The sequence below is a fragment of the Ursus arctos genome, unplaced genomic scaffold (assembly GCF_023065955.2).
Source record: "Ursus arctos isolate Adak ecotype North America unplaced genomic scaffold, UrsArc2.0 scaffold_6, whole genome shotgun sequence".
Taxonomy (NCBI): Eukaryota; Metazoa; Chordata; class Mammalia; order Carnivora; family Ursidae; genus Ursus; species Ursus arctos.
Genome location: NW_026623078.1, coordinates 35,267,930 through 35,288,801, shown reverse-complemented (window position 1 = coordinate 35,288,801; position 20,872 = coordinate 35,267,930). Strand labels below are relative to the sequence as shown.

The following is a 20,872-nucleotide window of genomic DNA, read 5'->3' as shown; positions in this document are numbered from 1 at the left end:
GTATGCTCTTCTGACTGAGCCGGCTAGGTGCCCCTCCACTGCTATTATTAAATGCAGCTTTTTTTCTTAATTTCATTTTCGGATTATTGACTATAATCATCGTTATGCATAGTAAGTGTATTATATAGTGTTAACATATGCTATTGAAACATTACATAGAGCAGAATCAAGGAGAGTCGTTATGTGTGTGGGGGTGGGGAGGGGTGGGAAAGAGCATAGTTGGGATTTTAAATGGGTAGTCAAGGTAGGCTTCAATGAGAAGGTGGTACTTGATAGAATCTGGTAGTACATTAGAGAGAACAGTCTAGGAAGCCAGGTTCTTTGGCACTGAATGGAGAGAGGGGTGGAGGGTCTGGAGGCAGGAAGACCACCTGTGTGAACTGATTCCATGCTTCAGTTGGAAGTGGAAGTTCTTTTCCTCTTGGTTGTGTATCTTTGTCCCTTAGCAAAGAAGTCGTGGAGTTAACTAGCCTAATAAGCTCTGTTTTGTTTTTTTAGGTTTAGGAGAGATTCGGTTTTATGGTGTTATTCTTTACTACCAGTAGTCTAGTGTTTCTTTAAGTATATTCATGAACTATTCATATCAGAATCACTTGGGATACAAGTTAAAAATGTAGATGCCTGAGCCCTTTCTAGACTGATCTTGGAGGTAGGATAATGGTTAAGAACACAAGTTTGAGATAGTCTGTTTGGGCTCAAATCCTAAATCTGTCTCTTACTTGGCTGAGTGATCTTGGGCAAGATATATAACCTTTCTGTTTCCTCATCTGTAAAATGGGAATAATGATCGTGGTAATGATAATAGCTATTTCATAGTGCTGTGAGGATACATTAATTTATGTAAAGTGTTTAGAACACTGCTTGTCACATTGTAAGCATTTAGTTTTAGATACAGTTTTTGTTTTTATGGAATTGTAATCTCTGAAGGTGAGGCCAATAATCTTCATTTTCAGTAGTCACCTTGGGTGGTTCATTTGCCCATGTGCTACAGCATATAATCTTAATACTTCCAAAACTATAGTAATAATAGGTGGTGATTTTTGTTAGAATATGAGACAATTAATGTTTTAATTTCCAGATAGAGTGTTTTTTTTAGCAACAAATGCCATTGTTTACTGCGTGTCTATGCTAACCATGTTCTATTCTGCTGGCAACATCCCTGGGGAGAGAGGTAGATATTAGCCTACTTGTACAGATGAGAAAAACTGAGGCTTATGCTGATGAAGAAACTTGCCAGAGGTGAGACAGTGAGCTGTGGAATTGTCACTGATGTCCCCACTCTGCCTGACTCCAGAGCACTTGCTCTTCCCATAACATCATCTTCTAGTACTCAGCCTTTTTATCTTGAAAACATATACTTTGTGCGGATACCTCCCCGCGGCCATCCTGGAGGTAAACCTCATTGGGCGTGCTGTGTTTGTAGAAGGGGAGTTGCATCATTCTACATGATGGAGAATTGAAAAAAATTTTGTCTTTACGAGCTGTGCTGGAAGCTTTCCTGTTTGCAAGTTTCACCTGTCACAGCTCATTACTGAGGTGTGTCTCGGTACTGTGGGTAAAACTAGCATGCCCTGTGTGGTAGGCAGCTTCCACCATGGTTCCCGGTGCGCCCGGTATTCAGTGTTTGTATAGTTCTCTCCCGGAAGGTACCAGAAGGTATCATCATTTCTGATATGTGATGTCCCTTCTCAGATTTCGGTTGTAAAAGTCTGTGGCTTTCTCTCTCTCCCTCTCAGTCTTTCTCCATCTCTCACTCTAGGGGAAGCTAGCTGCCGTGTTGTGAGCGGCTCCGTGGAGGGGCCCATGTGGGGAGGAGCTAACGCCCCCTGCCAGCAGCTACGGGAGAGAGCTTGGCAGCGTCTCCTCCAGCCCACTGAGGACCTCGGAGGTTGCAGCCCTGGCGGATGCCTTGTCTGCTGTGTCATGAGACACCCTGAGTTAGAAGCACGCAGCTAAGCTGCTCCCTGACACCTGGCCTTCCCAAACTGTGACATCGTGACTGGTTGATGTTTTCAGCTGCTGAATTTTGGAAAAATATGTTAAAAAGCCTTAGATAATTTTTAGTCTGAAGTTGAAAGTGTCACCATGGTGTCTGGTCTGTCTGAGCTTGTCATCAGACAGTACTGGGGTCATCATGCCCCTGTACAGTCCCTCCCTCTGATTTCTGCTTCTCAAAATTCAGAGGCCAGATTTCCCCAGAGGATTATCTCTCTAAATCAAATCCTCTTATGGAGAATCTAAATTTGAATTGCTCTCTGTTTTGATCAACATGCTGGTTAAGTGTTTAGAACCCTACTTACTGGAGATGCTGGGGCCTCGCTTGCCTCCCTAGAAACCCACTGAAAGCAGCAAGGGCTGCCAACATTAATTGTGTCACTGGGCTGTGATGGGTCTGCCATCTTGCTAGTCTGTTTTCACTGAATTTTGCCTAGAAAGAAAGACTCTGAGAATTGAATGTAGGCCTCAAACTTGGTGCCCTACTTCTGTATTGAATAGATTGTCTGTTTCTGTTTAGTTTTAGGAAGATATTAGACCACTAGCCAGTTTGCAAGCCACCTTCACCTGTGGTGGGGGATTCTTTGAAGATGACAGTACTCCATAAATTTGTAGCATCTTTGATTAGGAAGCTGATAGTCAAACCACTATGTTGTTATTGTTGTTAAGTATACAAGAGGAATTTAGCTAGACTGCTCAGGTGATTGTTTACTTTGCATTAATAATGGAGCTTGGTAATTAAGTCATTTCTTTTTATTATGAGCTCAGACCTGTCCTGGAAACTATATATAAGTGTGCTTTATGTGGTGGTCCTTCAGATACTTATGAAGCCTTGATAACAGTCCGAGCAGGTGAGTTTCAGTGCCCTGGGTGTTTTCCCTTGGGCAGAATGGCAGAGTAGGTGAAACATGTTTGTTGTTGTTTTTTTTAATTTAAATTAATAGGTGATTTTTTAGCACAGTTGTAGGTTTACAGAAATTGAGCAGATAGTACAGAGAGTTCCCATATCCACCACCCTCCCTTCTAGTTTCCCTAATTATTAACATCTTGCATGTATGTGGTTCATGTTCTAATTGTTTAACCAATATTGATACATTATTATTAACTAAAGTCCATAGTTTACGTTAGAGTTCACTCTTTGTGTTGTACAGTTCAGTGGGTTTCGACAAATGCATAAGGTCACCTATCCACCGTTACAGTATCATACAGAGTAGTTTCACTGCCCTGAAAATCCTCTGTGCTCTGCCCCTTTATCCCCGCTTCCTCCGGAATCCCTGGCAATCACTGATCTTTTTACTGCGTCCTTAGTTCTGACTTTTCCAGAATGTGATACAGTTGGAACCATACAGTATGTAGTCTTCTTCAGACTGGATCTTTTCACTAAGCAATATGCCTTTAAGGTTCCTCCATGCCTTTTCATGGCTTAATAGCTCATTTCTTTTTATTGCTGAATAATACTCCAGTGTCTAGGTGCACGATAGTTTATCCACTCACCTGATGGACAGCTTGATTGCTTACAGTTTTTGGCCATTATGAATAAAGCTTCTGTAATCTATGTGCAGGTTTCTGCGTGGACCTAAGTTTTCGGCTCATCCAGGTAAATACCAGGGAACATGATTGCAGGATATGAAACAGGTTATTGGCCTGGCAATGATACGCTCTTGCTCCTTAGTGACTGTTCTCTCGCTCACTATGGCCTCCCTGCTGTGACAGCCTAACCAGGCTACCTCTGCCAGGGGCTTCTTATTTTTCACTGGAAACATTTTCTGAACAAGACAGAGGTCTTGATTGTGTTCTCAGAAAAGAATATTTAAAGCGTTTAAGAGCAAATACTCTTCACTCATGGTTGCTCTGCTCCCATCTCTCCCCCTATTGCTCCAATTCGAACTTCTTATTTTAGTCTTTCTGGTAGTAATTTAAAGTGTGAATGACTGCCTCAACCCCTAAAGTTATGTGATCTTTTTTTTTATTATTGTTGTAAAATCTGTGTCTAACACAAAGTTTGGGTTTTCTGTTAACCATTTTTTAAAGTATTTTTATTTATTTTGCAAGAGAGAGAGAACAAGAAGCAGAGAGAGAAGTAGGCTCCCTGGTAAGCAGGGAGCCCGATGCAGGACTCGATCCCAGGACCCTGGGATCATGACCTGAGCCGAAGGCAGATGCTTAACCAACTGAGCCACCCAGGCATCCTCTGTGAACTGTTTTTAAGTATACAATTCTGCAGCACTAATTACATTCATACTGCTGTGCAACCGTCACACTGTTTTCTAAAACTTTTTTATCCAGGGATGTGGTCGTTTTAAAAGAGGAACTTTAAAATTCCATCTGAAGCTCTATTTGGCAAAATATTTCTATCATTCAGCTTCCTCTAAATTTTGCTGCAGTAAAGACCTCCAGATCTCAGTCGCTATCAACAGTCTTTCTATCCCCCTCATGTTAGATAAATACCATTTTCGTTTGGCTGGAGCTGAGTCACATGGCCGCAAGTAACGGAAGGGGAAGTTAGGCAATGTAGGAAATGATCTGTGTGTGCAGGAATAAGGAAGCTTGTTCAGTGATTAGTCAGCAGTCTTAGCCGTATTAAGGACAGGTATTGAATCGGACACGTAGCTCTTTAGTTTGATCTTTCAGGGACAATGGAACAGAAATTTCATGATTTCATAGTTCTGGCTACTTCTTAGGAAAGCATTTTTCTCCCTGTGCTCCTTTCCCATTGCACCTTGAATTATCCTATCCTTTTACCACTGAGAGAGCTTACTGGAATGAATAAAGTTATATGCTGTTTCGATAAATACCCGTTTGGTAATGACATTTTCTAAAACCGAGAAAAGTCAGTAAGAAGCCCTAACAATAGTAAGTATGGTTGTTATTACTTAAAAAAAAAAAACTCCCTGGGTGGCCCTCAGTCTTCTATCACAAGACCGGCCTACTTTAGAAGCCTTCCAGCTACTGATTTGGTTTTAAGATAATGGGCTCTCCTCGGAGTTACTGGTAGCATTGCTATTCTTCTGTTGTCTTTAAATAGGAAAATATGTGGAGTTTGTAACTGGAGGTGGCTTTTCTTCACCAGAGTAGCGGGTTCAGATAGAAATGCTCTACATTTTAGCATAAGACTATTTCCTGGTAAATTTTAGGAAAACATGGGCAATATTTATGCTGTGTGCTTTTCTTCCCCCTGGGTGCTTTTATAGGTTGATCCATCGGATATACCTAATTAACCTGTTCAGTTAGAAGCAAGCTCAGCTGCCTAAATGTCTGGCTTGGTGATGGGCTATTTTGAGCATTTTGGTATGCCCCAGCTTGCTGATGATTGAAGTTCATACTCAAATATTAATTTTCAGTAAGTGCCTACTGTTCTCAAGCAACTTTCATTCCCTTAAGGAGAAGTGTTTCATTTGAGCCTCTTAGTTGCTGAAAATAGCCGTGTAAGCATTGTGGAAGTTTTTCCAAATTAAAATTTGATCCGCCAGTTCATTTATTTCTTTTGGGTTGTGACAGTCGGTTGTGTTCATAGACCCCTACAGAGCTCTCTTTAAACTCTGTCAGCAAATTGGAAACATTTAGCTTGGGCGCAAAACCTCTTTATCTTCCAGTACTCTGACCGTGGAGACCACTGTGCTCTTATATACATCCTTAGTACTTACTCTTAGACGGAATGGCCTTTCATTCCTTTATTACCGAGCCATTGTTCTAGACTGGTTATACTATCCTAATTCGAGACTCAAGGTACTTATCCCCTTGAAAAGGCCTGGCGGGTGTCCACCCTGTCGTGACACAGCCAGTTATGTCTTCTGTCTGAACCTGCTTGCTTTGCGCACTGTTAGACTAGCAGGAAAACAGAAATCAACACCAAAAAGGAAAACCCCTTTGGCTACCAAATCTCTTAAATTTCAAAAATGTGTATTTGGAAAGTGCTAGGGCCATGTAGCCTGACAAGTATTTCGAATTTGTACCATCTTTTATCCTAAGACCAACGTAGCAGCTGCTGTCTAACGCAAGCTTCAGTTAACACCTGAGGTTGTCCAAAGGGCAGAGTCTCAGGCCCCACCTAGACCTCCTAAGTCAGACTCTGTAGTTTAACGTGGTCCCCAGGTAGTTTGTGAACATATGGAAGTTTGAGAAGCACTGGCTGGGGACCTTTTACCTGAGTCTGTAATCATGGAAACCACGCATCATTGTGACGGGCCGTCAAACTTTAACTCAAACTGTATTTATAAAGTGAAAAGTCTGTACGTTAGAAATGGATTATCTGGGTTACATGACGCATGTTGAGCTATTTTGTGTTGTTTTCTGGTGTGCTAATAATGCAACCTCTTCAGTCTGAGAACATTAATGGCAGCAACACGTCCTGAATGGATGAGAGATGACCTCCTTGAAAGAGTGAGACCTTTTTGTACATTTCAGAGTCTAATTTCTGACTCCTTGTTGATAGAGAATTCAGGCATTCTTGAGATTTCTCAACAGGTTGTGGTGTTCTCAGTGAAGGGCTCACCCAGAACTTGTGTGTGGAAATAGGTTGAGAGAGGAAGTGAACTTTCACTGTCATTATAAGTGTAACTCCTCCTCTTTTAATATGTCAAAAACATTTCTTAGGAAGAAAAAAGGTCCCTGGCTTGTCTGTTGGACATGAACTTCCATTTCAGTTATTTTCAGAGAGCAGAAAAATGTTCACCTAGAATATTAGGAGCTCCTGCCACGTGAGAATTTCTTTGCAAGTCAGTGGGTCAAGTACATGGATTTGTACTTTACAGGAACTCATTTATCACTTAGAGTGTTTGCATTTAGGTCTCAATAATTTGAATATGTTTGCTAATTTATGCATGTTTATTCTGGAGAGAGGGTGCCAGAGAGGATAGTGTTGCCTCCTACCATGCTACAACAGCCTTTTTTCCTCTTGGGGTTTAAAGAGGGAGAGTAATGGCAATTCCATGGGGGAGTATTTCCTAAATTCTCCTGTGGTTTCTAATCTGAGGGCTTACTCTCCTCCCCACCCCCCGCCCCTCAGGGCTAACGTTTGTGAAAGAAAGCCAGAATGATTCCATTTAGAATTGAAGGCCCCCTGTCATCTGGGGACCGGTCCCTGGACTGCCTTCTGTGTCTCTCCATCACACACACGACAAATACACAAGCCCTACCTTGTCTTCTTGGAGTTCTACCCTTTTTCCCCCCTCCACTGGCCTCTGCTTCCTTATCTGTCTGGCACCATCACTCTGGCGAAAATTTCTTTGAGAAATCACCAGGACACCAGGTCCAGTGGCTTCTTTTCTGTAGCATTTGGTCTTGTCCACTTTCTTTCCTGCTATTGTCCCTGTGATGTTGGCCACTTGGGTTTTTCTTCCATGCTTTTTGCTTCTAGAGGGCATTTGAGCCAGACTACCCAAGTTCGAAACCAACCTTCACTGTTGACTAGCATGTGCCTGGGGGAGTTAATTCACTCCATGTGCCTTAGTTTTCTCATCTGTAAAAAGATGACTCAAGAAAAAAACCCTGCACCGTAGGGTTGGTATGAAGGGCAAGGAAGAGTGGCACATAGTGAAAGTTTTCTAGGGATGAGTCATAACTGTCGTTTCTGCCGCCTCATCATCATCATCATCATCACCATCCCCATCATCAAAGGGCATTTTCTGCCCTTTGGAGTCTCTTTGACCTGCTTCCTACTTGCAGGTGTTCCTGCCTTTTTTCTTACTTCATAGGACTGCTCTTCTCTTTGGTCTTGGGGATTCCCACGTTGATCTCTTTAGCCCTAACCTTTTTCTGAGCCCCAGAGTCTAGCAGTTTACCTTCAGAAATCTCCTGAGCATTATAAACCAAAGCTGCCAAAGTGGAAGTCATTCTTTTGTCATCCAGAGCCTCCCCGCCCTCCTTCCATGGCAGCCCGTTAATGCAGCCCGCAGCTTTCACAGCTCCTGCTGGGGAGTCACAGAGTTTGGTCTTTCCCTCGCGCCCCAGTCCTCCAGGTGGATTGCAGAATCTGTTGATGGCCTCTCTGGTGGTGTCTTGCAGTGTGTCTTTCCTTCTCTGTTCCCACTGTTGTTCCCTGGAACGTACTCTTTGTATTAGTTTGTTCAGGCTGCCATAGCAGAATACCTCTGATTGGGTGGCTTAAACAACAGAAATTTATTTTCTCACCAGAGACTCAAGTCCAAGATGAAGGTGCCAGGAAAGTTGATTTCTGGTGAGGTCTCTTGCGCTCGCAGATGGCTGTCTTCTTCCTGTGGCCTTATATGGCCTTTCCTCTGTGCCTACGAGCTTTCCTGGTGTCTTGGCCTCTTCTTATAAGGATACAGTTTCTATTGGATTAGGGCCCTGTGACCTTATTTAGTCTTAATTAGTTCCTTAAAGGCTCTATATCGAAGATCCAGTGACGTTGGAGATTAGGGCTTGACCGTAATGAAATTTGTGTGGGACACAACTCAGTTCCTAGCACCCTTGGTGCTGCTGATGGGCTCAGTGATTTCCATCTCCCCTCTGTAATCCATCTTCATATGGAGGCAGGAATGATCTTCTAAAGTACAGCTCTGACCAGCTCCCTCCCATTGCTAATAACTTGAGATGGCTCCCTATTATTTGGTGCAGTGTGAGGAGGGTTACTGCTAGGAGGCTTTTGGGCACCGTCTTTCATTTCTCACTTCCCTGCGTTCACTCATCTGGAAATGGGAAGTTACCTACTCCATGTTGCAGTAAGGATGAAATAAATGCAAACCAGTTGTTTTGTTGTTATAACAAATCACCTTCACGTTCCTCAGCCTGCCATTCAAATTAAGTTCCTCCATCACTTTGTTACTCCGAGTGTGGTCCTGTGCCCTTTTTGGGTTCTCAGACCCTGCTCCAGTGTGTGGGTTAGGTTCCCCACACGCACCACCCAGCAGTTCTCAAACACACCAGCAGGGTATCCAAGATACAAGTAAGTTCTGAGGCTGTCTACTCAGAGGTACCGTCGGATTCCAGGGGTTAAGGGCTCAGTCCTGCAACACTGTCACTCCAGTCACTCCAACCCCCCCCCCCCACTTTAGATGCCAGACGTAAGCCCCAGGCTGTTACCTGTGCTTCTACCTGGCCTGCTACATGTTGGAGGTTCCATTGACCTCCTTAGGTTTGAATAACGTGCCAGAGCAGCTTACAAAACATAGGGAAACACATTTACCAGTTTATTAAAGGTTACAATAAAGGATATGAATCACCAGCTAGATGATGAGATAAATAGGCTGAGGTATGTGAGAAGGGCATGGAGCTTCGCCCTCTTTCAGAATGTGCCGTTCTCCGCACGTCCACGTGTTCACCAGCCTGGAAGCTTTCTGAGCCAAGTCCTTTTGGGTTTTTATGGAGGCTTCTTTGCATCATCAAGATTGAGTAAGGCTGCCATTCTCTGATTCAGCCTCCAGCTCCTTCACACTCCCCAGTGGGCATGGGTGGGATGAGGGTGGGACTGAAAGTTCCAACCCTCTAATCACATGGTTGGTCCTTTTGGCAACCAGCCAGTCCCCCTGGGTGGGAAGTCACCTTCCTTAATAACAAGAGATACCCATTTCACCCTTACGGCTCTGTCTGAAGCATTTTCAGGAACTGTGGTGGAAGACCAGATGCACCTACCTGGTCATGTGAATGCCTACATACGTATCTCTCCTATCGCACGTGTTAGCAGCCTCCATCACCTGGAGCCCGTTAGTGACGCAGACTCTGCCTGGTAATTAGACCCTCAGGTCATTTGAATGTGATGTCCTGGCTCAGCATCTGGTGCTTAACTCTAGTCCAGCCCCCCCCCCCCCCCCGCCATAGAAAAGGACACAGGCTTTGGAGGCAGACCACCTGTTTCCTAATTCCAGCTGCTTCACCAAATAGTTTTATGTGGGTGTGGATGTTTACAAAAACTCTCTTTGCTTTGTTTCCCATCAGGAAAATGGGCACAGTCCATAACACCCACCTCACAGAGGTTTTGAGGCTTACTTGAGAAAGCATGTAAATAATGGAACATCTACCCTTGTGATTTTAGATTGAGTTTTACATTTAAAACTAAGTACTTGTTTTGTTCTTGGTTCACGGTACTCTCTGTGTGTGCTTTGGGGTCCAGGTTTGCTTAGGTGGCATTAGTCGGGGAATGAAGGTCGTGTTCACTGACATTTCTTCCCTTCCCTCTCATCTCCCTCCTCACTATCCTGACTGTGGAGCGAGTTCCTCCTGGCCTTCCTCCAGAAAGATGTGACCTGCAAAGGGTGCGATGGTGAGACTTCTTGTACAGGAGAGGGTCCATCAGCGGCTACTTCTGTGGGAGATGGAGAGAGCCCTCCTAGCTCTCCAAAGTGGCCAGGAGCCAGGATGGGCCTGGATATCTACTCTGTGACCGTAACTAAGTCCTGTTACGCCACTTCCTCTTACATTGTTGTCACAAGGGCCCTGCTCCTTTCAGCTCCGGCCCCCTTAAGGCTGTTTAATCCTATACAGAGTTCTCAGTCATTAAAAAAATTTTTTTTCAAAGCTGCAGAAAGGTTGCAAGAATAAGAATGATAAAAACAACACTTGCATGCTCTACCCATATTATTCATTCGCTGTTAACATTTTACCCCATCTGCTATGGTTCTTTGTGTTTGTGTATGTATGTGTACACACACATATTTTTTTTAAAGATTTATTTATTTATTTATTTATTTATTTATTTATTTATTTATTAGACAGAGACAGCCAGCGAGAGAGGGAACACAGCAGAGGAGTGGGAGAGGAAGAAGCAGGCTCCCAGCGGAGGAGCCTGATGTGGGGCTCGATCCCAGAACGCCGAGATCACGCCCTGAGCCGAAGGCAGACGCTTAACGACTGCGCCACTCAGGCGCCCCCACATAATATTTTCTGAATCATTTGAGAGGAGGTTGCATACTTCATGGCCTTTACTCCTTAATCTTTTCGGTTTGTATTTTCTAAGAATAGAGATATCCTCTTACATAACCCCAGTTCAGCTTCAACTTCAGTAAATTTGATATTGATAAAATACTTTGATGTAATCTGCCTTTGTATTCCAGTTTCTCTAACTGACCCAGTAACATCCTGCATAGAATTTCTGTTTTCCTTTTGGGGCAGGCCTTCAACAGACTGGGTGAGGCACGTCCATGTTGGGGAGGGCAATCTGCTTTACTCCTGTCTACCCATTCGAATGTTAATCTCATCCACAAATGCCCTTGCAGAGACACCTACAACAATGTTTAACCAAATCTCTGGGCATTTTTGTGGCCCGGTCTGAATGACATACAAAGTTAAGCACCACACATGGACTCTTGGATTCCTATTTTCAGTAATTTATAATCCACTGCTATCCTTAATTCTGTTGTGATGAAATTGTTGTATATTTGGCCAGCTGGAGCTCCTTCCAGCTGTCTGCTGTGTCACTGTGACATGTCCACAGTGTCTGGTATCCGTGGACTGCCTCTCCTACTGATAATGACGTCATCTGTCTGTGTGCCCTTCAGGGCCCCTCCAAGTGAACTGTATGTGTGGGGTAGCTTTTACATCAGGCTCTCCCTTAAATATCTCTTAAAATTAGGGAGAACCTACCCAGACATATTTGAGTGAAGTGTTAATAGGCAGGTAGAAACTTAATATTCTTTATAGTCATTTTTACTTACTCCATTTCTATTTGCAATAACATGAGTCATCTAATGGGTTATTGTTCTGTAGTATGCATTTTACTGGCTGCACTAAATTAACTTCTGAGCTGCCCAAGGCCTCCCTCTGCTGGCAGTACAGTGTAAACACTTTCTGGGGTTGTAGGATAGGGTTCTTCTGCCCCTTTTCTTTCTTTTGGTTGGTTTACCTCTTTCCGATTATTACACGATTATGGATCATACAGTACAAACAGTTTCGGAACCTGGTTTATTCACTGATGATATCAAAAATATCTTTTCTTATAAAATCTATACATTTCTACATCATCATGTTAATGTTTTGATAATTTCATATTACATGAATTAAATTTAGCATTTGAATAATTCAGTTTTAGTAGGCATTTGTTTTTTTTTCCCATTTTAAATAGCACTAAAACACCTCCTACTGCCATCACTTTGGGGGAGGGGTTCCACATGTGAATTTTGGGACCTTTGCACGGTGATTAGGTTCAGACGAGGCCAGGAGGAGGATGCCCCAGGATGGGATTAGCGGCCTTGTAAGAAGAGAGCTAGCTCTAGCTCTCTCATCACCATGTGAGGACACAAGATGACAGCATGTGCCAACCAGGAGAAGGGCTGCCACCAGGAATCTAATCAACTGGCACCTTGATCTTGAACTTCCCAGTCTCCAGAACTGTGCGAAAGAAATATATGTTGGTATAAGCCTTCCAGTCTATCATAATTTATTACAGCAGCCCAAACTAAGACAAGGTACTTAATACAGACACACATGCAATGTAAGCCACAGCTACCTCCACACTTCTCACTATCCCTCAAAAATCCCATGGCCTTGACCTTCAGTGTTGACATCCAATGTCACACCTCAGAGGAGTCACTGCCAAGTATTCCTGCTCTATAAGGAGGCACCACCGAGGGCTGTTCATCCAACATGCACTGTCTGCCTTTTACTGCTTTTCCTCTTCTTTTCTCTCACTGACCGCACCCTACTTCAGACCTACCCGGAGTGTTCCAATCCAGGGAGAGTAGATATATATATTTTTAAGATTTTATTTATTTATCGGAGAGAGAGAGCACGCAAGCAGGGGGAGTGGCAGGCAGAGGGAGAAGCAGGCTCCCCGCTGAGCAGGGAGCCCCATGTGGCACTCATCCCAGGACCCTGGGATCATGACCTGAGCCAAAGGCGGACACCAGGCGCCCCAGGAGAGTATATTTTTATCAGGGCAGTTTGTGAAGGTAGAATACTACCTTTTTTTGTTATGCGGTGATAGACCATTGCCCACCTACGAGAGGGGGTGGGCTCTATTTTCACCTCTGTAATAGAGGAGCCATTCATTCTATAGCAGCAGAACCTTCCAGTGCTATCCCTTGAGCAAAGGCCACGGTTAACAAAAAAGGATCTGCTAAGAGACTTGTGTCAAAGAAGGCGAATTTGGTGACTTAGAAATTCTGCTTCCGAGGTTCCTGAGACCCAGGCACTCTGCAGGGCGTGTGCTGCGAAGGGCAGTGTGTTGCTCCTGTGTGTTTGCACGCAGGTTCATTGCAGACTTGCAGGGGCGTGGCCTTAAACCAGGAGGGGCCAGACTCCCTGGGAGCTTTCCCTTCAGAGCTGATCCTCTTGGCAGCCTAAGTAGCTAAAACACCATCTTCCCAGGAAAGGAAAGGGAAAAGAAAGAGAAAAGGAGGGAGGGCGGAGGACAGACTGAAATTTTTGTTACACTAAGCCAGACATTAGATAAAGTAATAATGGAAATACAGCTTTATTTCTATACGGACTTGTACTTAGGAAGCTGATCACTAAACCAGGAAGCTTGGCTTTTAGGACTCTGTTGTAATCCAGGGTGGAAAAAAGTATCACCCAGATGGCTTTTGGAGGAGATTACTGACTGGTAATCCTTCCTTGTCCTAGAAGATTAAGTCTGCCTTGGTGTAGCTGTGGTCAGCTGACCGGTTTAAAAAAAAATTGTGGTTTCTTGTCATTGTGCCAGTATCTGACGTTTGCTTGAACTGTTTGTACATCTGGGCGATACGGCAGAACCGGACCCTCCTTTATTTACCAAAGAAAGCTCCGCTCCCCGGTGCGGGTGCTTTCACTGCTGACCGAAATTAACAGCAGGTGGTGAATAGAGCCCTGAAGTTGCTCCAGATAAGTCATTTATTAAACAGGCCCGCTTGTCTTGAGGGCGTGAAGGCTGTGAGAAAGGAATATCACACCTGGGCCTGGAAGCCAGGATCTTCAAACCCTGGGGTTGATTTCTTCCCCAAGGTGGCTTGGGAATATGACCAGAGCGGCACTCAGCTGAAGAGTACCAGAGGGTTACAAAACGATGCGTTCTGCATTTGTCTGGAATGGACTGTAGACAGATGGATTTTTATGAAGATTACCAGTCCCCATTTGACTTTGACGCAGGAGTGAACAAAAACTATCTTTACTTGTCTCCTAGTGGAAATTCGTCTCCATCTGGATCACCTACTCTTCAGAAATTTGGTAACTATTAATTTGTGTACAGAACTTGGACACAACCCTGGGTTTGCTTGGCTTTAAAATGATCAGCGTCAAGAGCTACCATGGTGTTGCGGTGTTGAAACTAGTGAACAAAGCTGTTGCAGAATCCAGGCAGAGAGAGGTGGCTCGTTAAATAGTTAGAATATGTTTATACGTAAAACAGGAACCTTAATTTTAAAGGTTGATATGAGCACTAGAGTTCTTCGGATCAATTTGAGTTCATTGACTAAATCACAAAAAAGGGAGATTCTGAAGGCCTTTGCTTGTGGCCATCTATATGTAATTTATTAAGGACCCCCTCCCCACCCCAGTTTTGTCTTTGTTAAAATGAGGCTTGGGCATCTGAGGCCCTGACGACATTTAAGGCCCTGCTAGTGGACGTCCTGGATTTTGTTCTGGAATCTGAGAATAGTAGACAGAAATACTTAGGCAAGAGATTTTTTTTTAAAAAGAAGAACTCAGTATTGCTGTACCTTGGGAAGCAGTCATTCCTTCACAGGTGCCAGTATGACTCGTTCTACAGGCCAGGTACCGGGCAGGGAGAGTCTTCTTTATCCGCACAAGGCAGCAGGAGGCTGGAAGCAGCCTGAGCAGTCATCCGGGCCAGTTCTCTCTTTCTGCAGCGAAAGCCTGGAGAACCCCCTAGAAGACCTGCGCTGTAGCTTGCCAGAGAAGTGAGCAGATTTTCCTAGAAGTTAATGTTTTCCTTATTAATGAAGGATAGGTTGCAGTGTGCTGTTTTTACGTTTACAAAGTGGGTGATTGAGAACGAAGCAGTAAAGGGTACAGCAGGAGACCTGGGTGTTAAGTAGTTTAGGTTTTATACTTGCTGACAGTAGACGTTCCTCTAACCATTGGTTGCGGCTATGGCTACCTTTGGGGTCTAGTTTGGAGTTCCAGGCAGGGAAGAATGTTGAGGATACCAGGTTAGAGCTCGTTTCTGCAAGTGGGACTGGGAGGTAGCCATTAGAGGTCTGCAGGGAAGCACTCTCCCCTGCTACCCTTCCCCTGTCCCCGGGGCCCATCTTTGACCTCCGTAATATAGGGGATCTCCCCTATGCCTGGCCCCTAAAAGGGTGGCATCATCCATCCTAACTTCTAAATCCTACGTACAAAAAATGCCTGAAGAGCAACACATGGGGGACCCCTGGGTGGCCCAGTCAGTGAAGCGTCTGCCTTCGGCTCAGGTCATGATCCCAGGGTCCTGGGATCGAGTCCTGCGTCGGGCTCCTTGCTTGGCAGGGAGCCTACTTCTCCCTCTGCCTGCCGCTCCCCCTGCTTGTGCGCGCTCTCTTTCTCTGACAAATAAATAAATAAATCTTAAAAAAAAAAAAGCAACACACAGTAGGGAGTTTGAGCTCGATGACGAGTAAAGCCCAAGGAACAAGGGGCCACGGAAACAGAGGCTGCAGTTACCTGACTTCAGGTAGGTCTTGGTGATCAGTGTGCGAGGGGCCGAGATTTGTGGGAAGATTTACCTAGCTTGTTTTAGTTCTCTTCCACTCTCCTTGTGTCTCTTTTCACCTCTTTTCACTTTTCCCAGTTGCAGTAATTGCTGCCTTTGGATGTTTTCTGTTAAAAATAAAGCAGTTGGAAAGTTGGAGATGTCTCCAGGCAAATTTCAAATAATTGTCTTTCCAGTTCTTAGTAGCAGTCTGTAGGAGTCCGGGCTCATGATATTAAAAACAAAATTATTTAAAAAAAAAAGGGCAAGCGAACAACAAAAATTAAAAACAAACTCATGTACCCACTAGTGCTCAAGTTGAGCAGTTTGCTTTAATTGGAAAAAAGGAGAGGGCGAGCATTAAAACAAACAGAAACTACCCGAAGCAGTCATTGAGTAAGAACATGGTGATTCTAAAATAACCAAATAAAAGACGATCTAGAACAGTAATCAGCAGTCTCGGTGCCGGAGACCCCTCAGGGCACAGGAAGCCTGCAAATCCGTTTGAACATCAAGCATGAGGCGTGGATGGAAGGAATACTAAGTTTTGGGTGCATTTGTACTCTTTGTATTTCTAAGTAGGAGCTCTTAGGACGGATATATTATAAATACGTTTAAAAGTTCATGTGGCTTTTGGTCATTGTGCATTTTCTCTTTTCTTCTTTTTTTTTTTAAAAGATCTATTTGTTTTAGAGAGAGTGAGCGAGCTGGGTTTGGGGGAGGCAGAGGGAGAGGGAGGGAGAATTCCATGTAGACTGCGCTAAGCGGGGAGCTCTTCGCGGGGTTCAGTCTCATGACCCTGAGATCACGATCTGAGCGGAAATCAAGAGTTGACTGCTAACGAACTGAGCCATCCAGGCACCCCCACCGTTCATTTTCTTAATCAGCAGACACGTAGTGCACGAAAGGGACTGATGTTAAAAGGGCTCCTGCTCAGAAGGGTTGGGAACACTGATCTGAGAAACATATTCTTTGATATTTATCCAGGCCATCATGGGGCAAATGAGAAAGTAATGAGATTTAATCTGTGGGCAGAATGTTCCTAAGAAGCAGTCTGAGTGAAGCAGAGGATGAGGGCCAGTAGCTGGAACAAAGAGAGGTCTTTTATTAGGGATTTTTAAACGCTTTGATATAACCAACCTACATTCAGAGCACCTTATACGTCTTGACCCACAACCCTCATCAGTACAAATATCAGTAACCGAAGAATTCTGTGAAAACAGAACTTACCTTGACTCTTTGTGATGTACTCTGATATCTTACACTATTCCATTTGTTCTTTTTAAAATGCTCATTTGGTACTGCTAAGTGGATTTCACAGCCCCTGGTTTGAAAAACGGATTTTTCAGAATCTGGAATGTACATTGCATTAGGGACGTTAGTCTTTTTTGCTCACTGGTCTTCCCTACCACCCGAAGTAGTGCTTCACATCTGTGGCTCAACATATACTTGATGAATGAATGAGTGAGCGAATGAATGGATGAATGAAATGAAACTGACAAGAACTAATTCACACTCTAGTCCATTTTCCAGATGTGAACGTTGAGGCCAGGAGAGATGTTGTGAAGCCCCCACATCACAAAGCTCAGTTAGCCCCACTGGGTCTCACGCTCATCCCTCGGTCCTCAAGCCAGTGTTTTCTTGTTTTTTGATCACACTCTCCTGGCCTCTTTGGCGACGGATATTACACAACAGGTTCGTCATTCCAGGTGTGGTCTTTCCTCCGTCAAGGGCTTTACCGTGGAGGGAGTGTGTGGATTCTTCACGTACCACTTGGGTGTGTACGTCCATTCTGTCTTTGCGCTCGCTGGTCAGCACAGCTGTCTCTCAGCTCGTGGCCCTTGCTGCATTTTCTCTGCCCTTCGGTGAACACCTACAAAGTTAATTTCCCAAGCCCTATTAATGTAGACCCACTCTTCCTCTTACCATTTTTTTTTTTTTTAATGTACAGAAAGATGCAGCCCTGTTGTATAAAACACCTTTGGTTATTTCTAATGACTTCAGGAAATAGGTTCAGGAGCCATTTAAGAATCTGACATTTTAGGGGTGCCTGGGTGGCTCAGTCGTTAAGCGTCTGCCTTCGGCTCAGGGAGTGATCCCGGCATTCTGGGATCGAGCCCCACATTGGGCTCCTCTGCTGGGAGCCTGCTTCTTCCTCTCCCACTCCCCCTGCCTGTGTTCCCTCTCTCACTGGCTGTCTCTCTCTGTCAAATGAATAAAATCTTAAAAAAAAAAAAAAAGAATCTGACCTTTTAATTTTATGCTATCATATTTGAAACTCTAAAACACTGAAAAAATAAATAAAACTGGAGTTCTCTTAGCTCAGAGTCCTTCTTTTCATTCTGTTTTATTACCCTTTTTGGTTTCTACTCTGTGTCATTCTCACTTCTTTTTAGGGAAGTCATTATTACTTCTTCAAAGTTAGGTGTAATTAATTGTGAAAGTCTTTTTTTTTTTTTTTTAGGTTTTATTTATTTATTTGACAGAGACAGACAGCCAGTGAGAGAGAGAACACAAGCAGGGGGAGTGGGAGAGGAAGGAGCAGGCTCCCAGCGGAGGAGCCTGATGTGGGGCTGGATCCCATAACGCCGGGATCAGGCCCTGAGCCGAAGGCAGACGCTTAATGACTGCGCCACCCAGGCTCCCCTAATTGTGAAGGTCTTAAATAGCAAATGTATGGTTTACAAAATAAAAATCAGAGCAGAATTGAAGTTACGAAGAACTTCCTTATTCCTACAGAGGAAATTTAAGAATGGAAGTGACTTCCTCCCTGGGGATCCCCAAATTTCTCCATGGCTGACCTTTGATCTCTCTTTTGTGGAGTGCCCTAGTTACTCATTTTACACTTGATTGGGGTTGGGAGGACAGATGGTTCTGAAGTTATCAACTGAAGGGTCCCCCCCTTTTTTTTAAGAGAAAAAGATTTAAGGGTCAGTTTAGGAATTTCTGGAGGAGGTGAGTAAAGCATTTGAAAATACTGGTGGGGGCGCCTGCATGGCTCAGTCTTTAAGTGTCCGCCTTCAGCTCAGGGAGTGATCCCAGGGTCCTGGGATCGAGCCCGCATCCGGCTCCTCCTCTGGGAGCCTGCTTCTTCCTCTCTCATTCTCCCTGCTTGTGCTCCCTCTCTCGCTGGCATTTTGGCCACAGCTTGAGCCGATTTTGAGATGATTCTGGTTTTCACAACTGCAGTTGGCTTTGGGGTGGGACTACCACTGACATCAAGCGGGTAGATGCCTGCATGCCACCTGGGATGATGCCCGGGACAGCCCCCAGCACAAGAATTCACCTGCTCAAAGTGCCCCTCATGCCGTGATTGAGAAGCCCTGTGTTAAGTAGATCCTTTGTTGTTAGAGTTTTTTTAAAGAGAGAAGGATCTTCCTTTGTTGTGGGGACCTCCAAATATTCCTCTGCGTCCGCTGGCATTTTATTGCATTCGGAAACAGAAGATTCAGAGAGTAGGAGCCCCAAGCACAGCCTTAAAGAGGAAAAATAACTTTATTATCTTGTGATCTTTTTGGCTGGTACCACTAAAGACATTTTGAACTAAATGTTGTTATCTCTTCTTGTGTCTCTAGGTTTTAAAAAGGCACACATTTCCTCTTGCTTGTGCTTAAGTAAAACAGTTCTTAGAGCCTGAAGTTTTCTTATTCATACCCTGGTCCTAAAACCATTGTTGTCTCTTTAAAGACTGTGTAAGAGAGGTGTATACAGTTTTATTTCCTAGAGAAACTTCTAGGGCTCAATTATACTCTATCAAATTCTCTCTTGAGTAGGCCCAGTGTTAACTAAATAGCATATATCTTAGACTCCTCTTCTGCCACTTCTTCCCTCCTAACTGCATATCCTGGGAGCAGCTGACATCATATTCTTCCCTCTGTAATATCACTTGCGCCCCCCCCCCCCCGTAAAAGCATGGTGCTTTTGATTGTGAACACACCTTGTAACGCGAAGGTATATGACCTCCAAATGTAAGAATCTTTGTATAGATTATGTATGAAATGGAAGTTGTATTTCTTTAGAAAAATGTCATTTCACGTGTTTTATTATTTTTATTTTATTTTAAAAAATTAAAAAATTTTGTGTCTGTTTTAAATAGAAAAACCTATGTAAGTGAAACCAATAAAGTGGGAATGAGATATAAAATAAAAAGCTCAAGATAGAAGGAAGACAGTGAAGGGAGACTACATTCTTCTCTCTCCAACTCAGCTGGGTACCTTCCTGTAATCGATTTATTCGGAGAGTGCTAATGAGCGGCTGTGCACCAGATACTGCGCTGGGCTGAAGTGGCAGGATCGGAACACAGTGCTAAGGTCAAATGTTGCGCAGCCCATCAGGCTGTGTTCTAAGGACAGTAGACATTCCAGAGTGTTATACCCAGAGCCAGGCCTGCGCACGGGGTCCAGGGAAAGCCTCCAAGAGCTGGAGACACTTAAAACTGATTGATTGACATGAAAGGGACTTGGAAATAAGGAGGGGGTTTCCAGAAGAGAAAATAACATGTACAAAGACATTAAAAAGAGAGAGAGAGAGAGAGAGAGCATAATTTGGAAAGAGACGGTGGAGGTTGCTGTACGCCATTGTGAATGTTCATGCCACTGAATTGTATGCTTAAAAATGGGTTAGGATGGCAACTTTTATGTTGTATATTTTACCACACAAAAAATAAAATGGGCAAAAAATATATGGGAGGCACTTTATCTTACTTTTTGAATTAATATATTACTTTACAAAAAGCACGTCTTCGTAGGAACTGCAGGTTGGAAGATGTCTTGAGTGTGCAGGGCGGGTAAGGGCAGTGGTGGGAGATGAAGTAGGTGGGCTCCAGGTTGCACAGAGCAAGAGCTTAACTGGGACGTGGGAAGCCCTAGAAGGATTTCAGGCAAGGGAGTGCCGCGGTCGCAGTCAGGCTTTAGAAGCTCACTCTGGTGACAGGGTGGTGAGTGGACTGGAGGGACGGACACCATTAGGGAGCTTTAGGGGCAAGAATCTGAGCAACAAATCGCAAGAGCCCCGAGTCAAGGCAGGAGTGGTGAGTTTGGAGGGGAGGCATGAAGTAAATGGAGGAGTGAGACGAAGCCTTATCTCAGCGGTTAGAAAAATCCGGGAGGTATCACAGGAGAGGAGATTCCAGACCAAGGTTCAGTGCTGATGCCTTGGAGATGTCACATGACGTCATGACTGACAACTTTTTCATGTTGACGATGAAGAGGGGAGGCGGATGCCAGGTGACGGGGTTGACAAGAGATGGGAAATGAAGAGACCTGTGAGCCGTGCGTCATGGAGGAGGAGACAGGAAGTAACTGGGAAGACTTAGAGCACATG

General features: G+C 44.2%; 1 protein-coding gene across 3 annotated transcripts in view; it reads left to right on the top strand.

Annotated features, from left to right (window-relative positions):
• The window catches only part of TPD52 (tumor protein D52), a 98,549-nt gene that overhangs the window by 47,333 nt on the left and 30,344 nt on the right, over positions 1–20,872 (top strand). The window contains exon 1 of one of the 3 annotated variants that reach the window (XM_057307686.1): positions 13,460–14,088. The exons of 1 other annotated variant lie outside the window; for it this stretch is intronic. In XM_057307686.1, coding sequence (XP_057163669.1) covers positions 13,950–14,088 — 139 coding nt within the window. In that variant the 5' untranslated portion in view covers positions 13,460–13,949. Of the gene's footprint in view, positions 1–13,459; positions 14,089–20,872 lie in introns of those variants that run through there. One more of the 3 variants, XM_026495842.4, reaches the window with a different exon arrangement.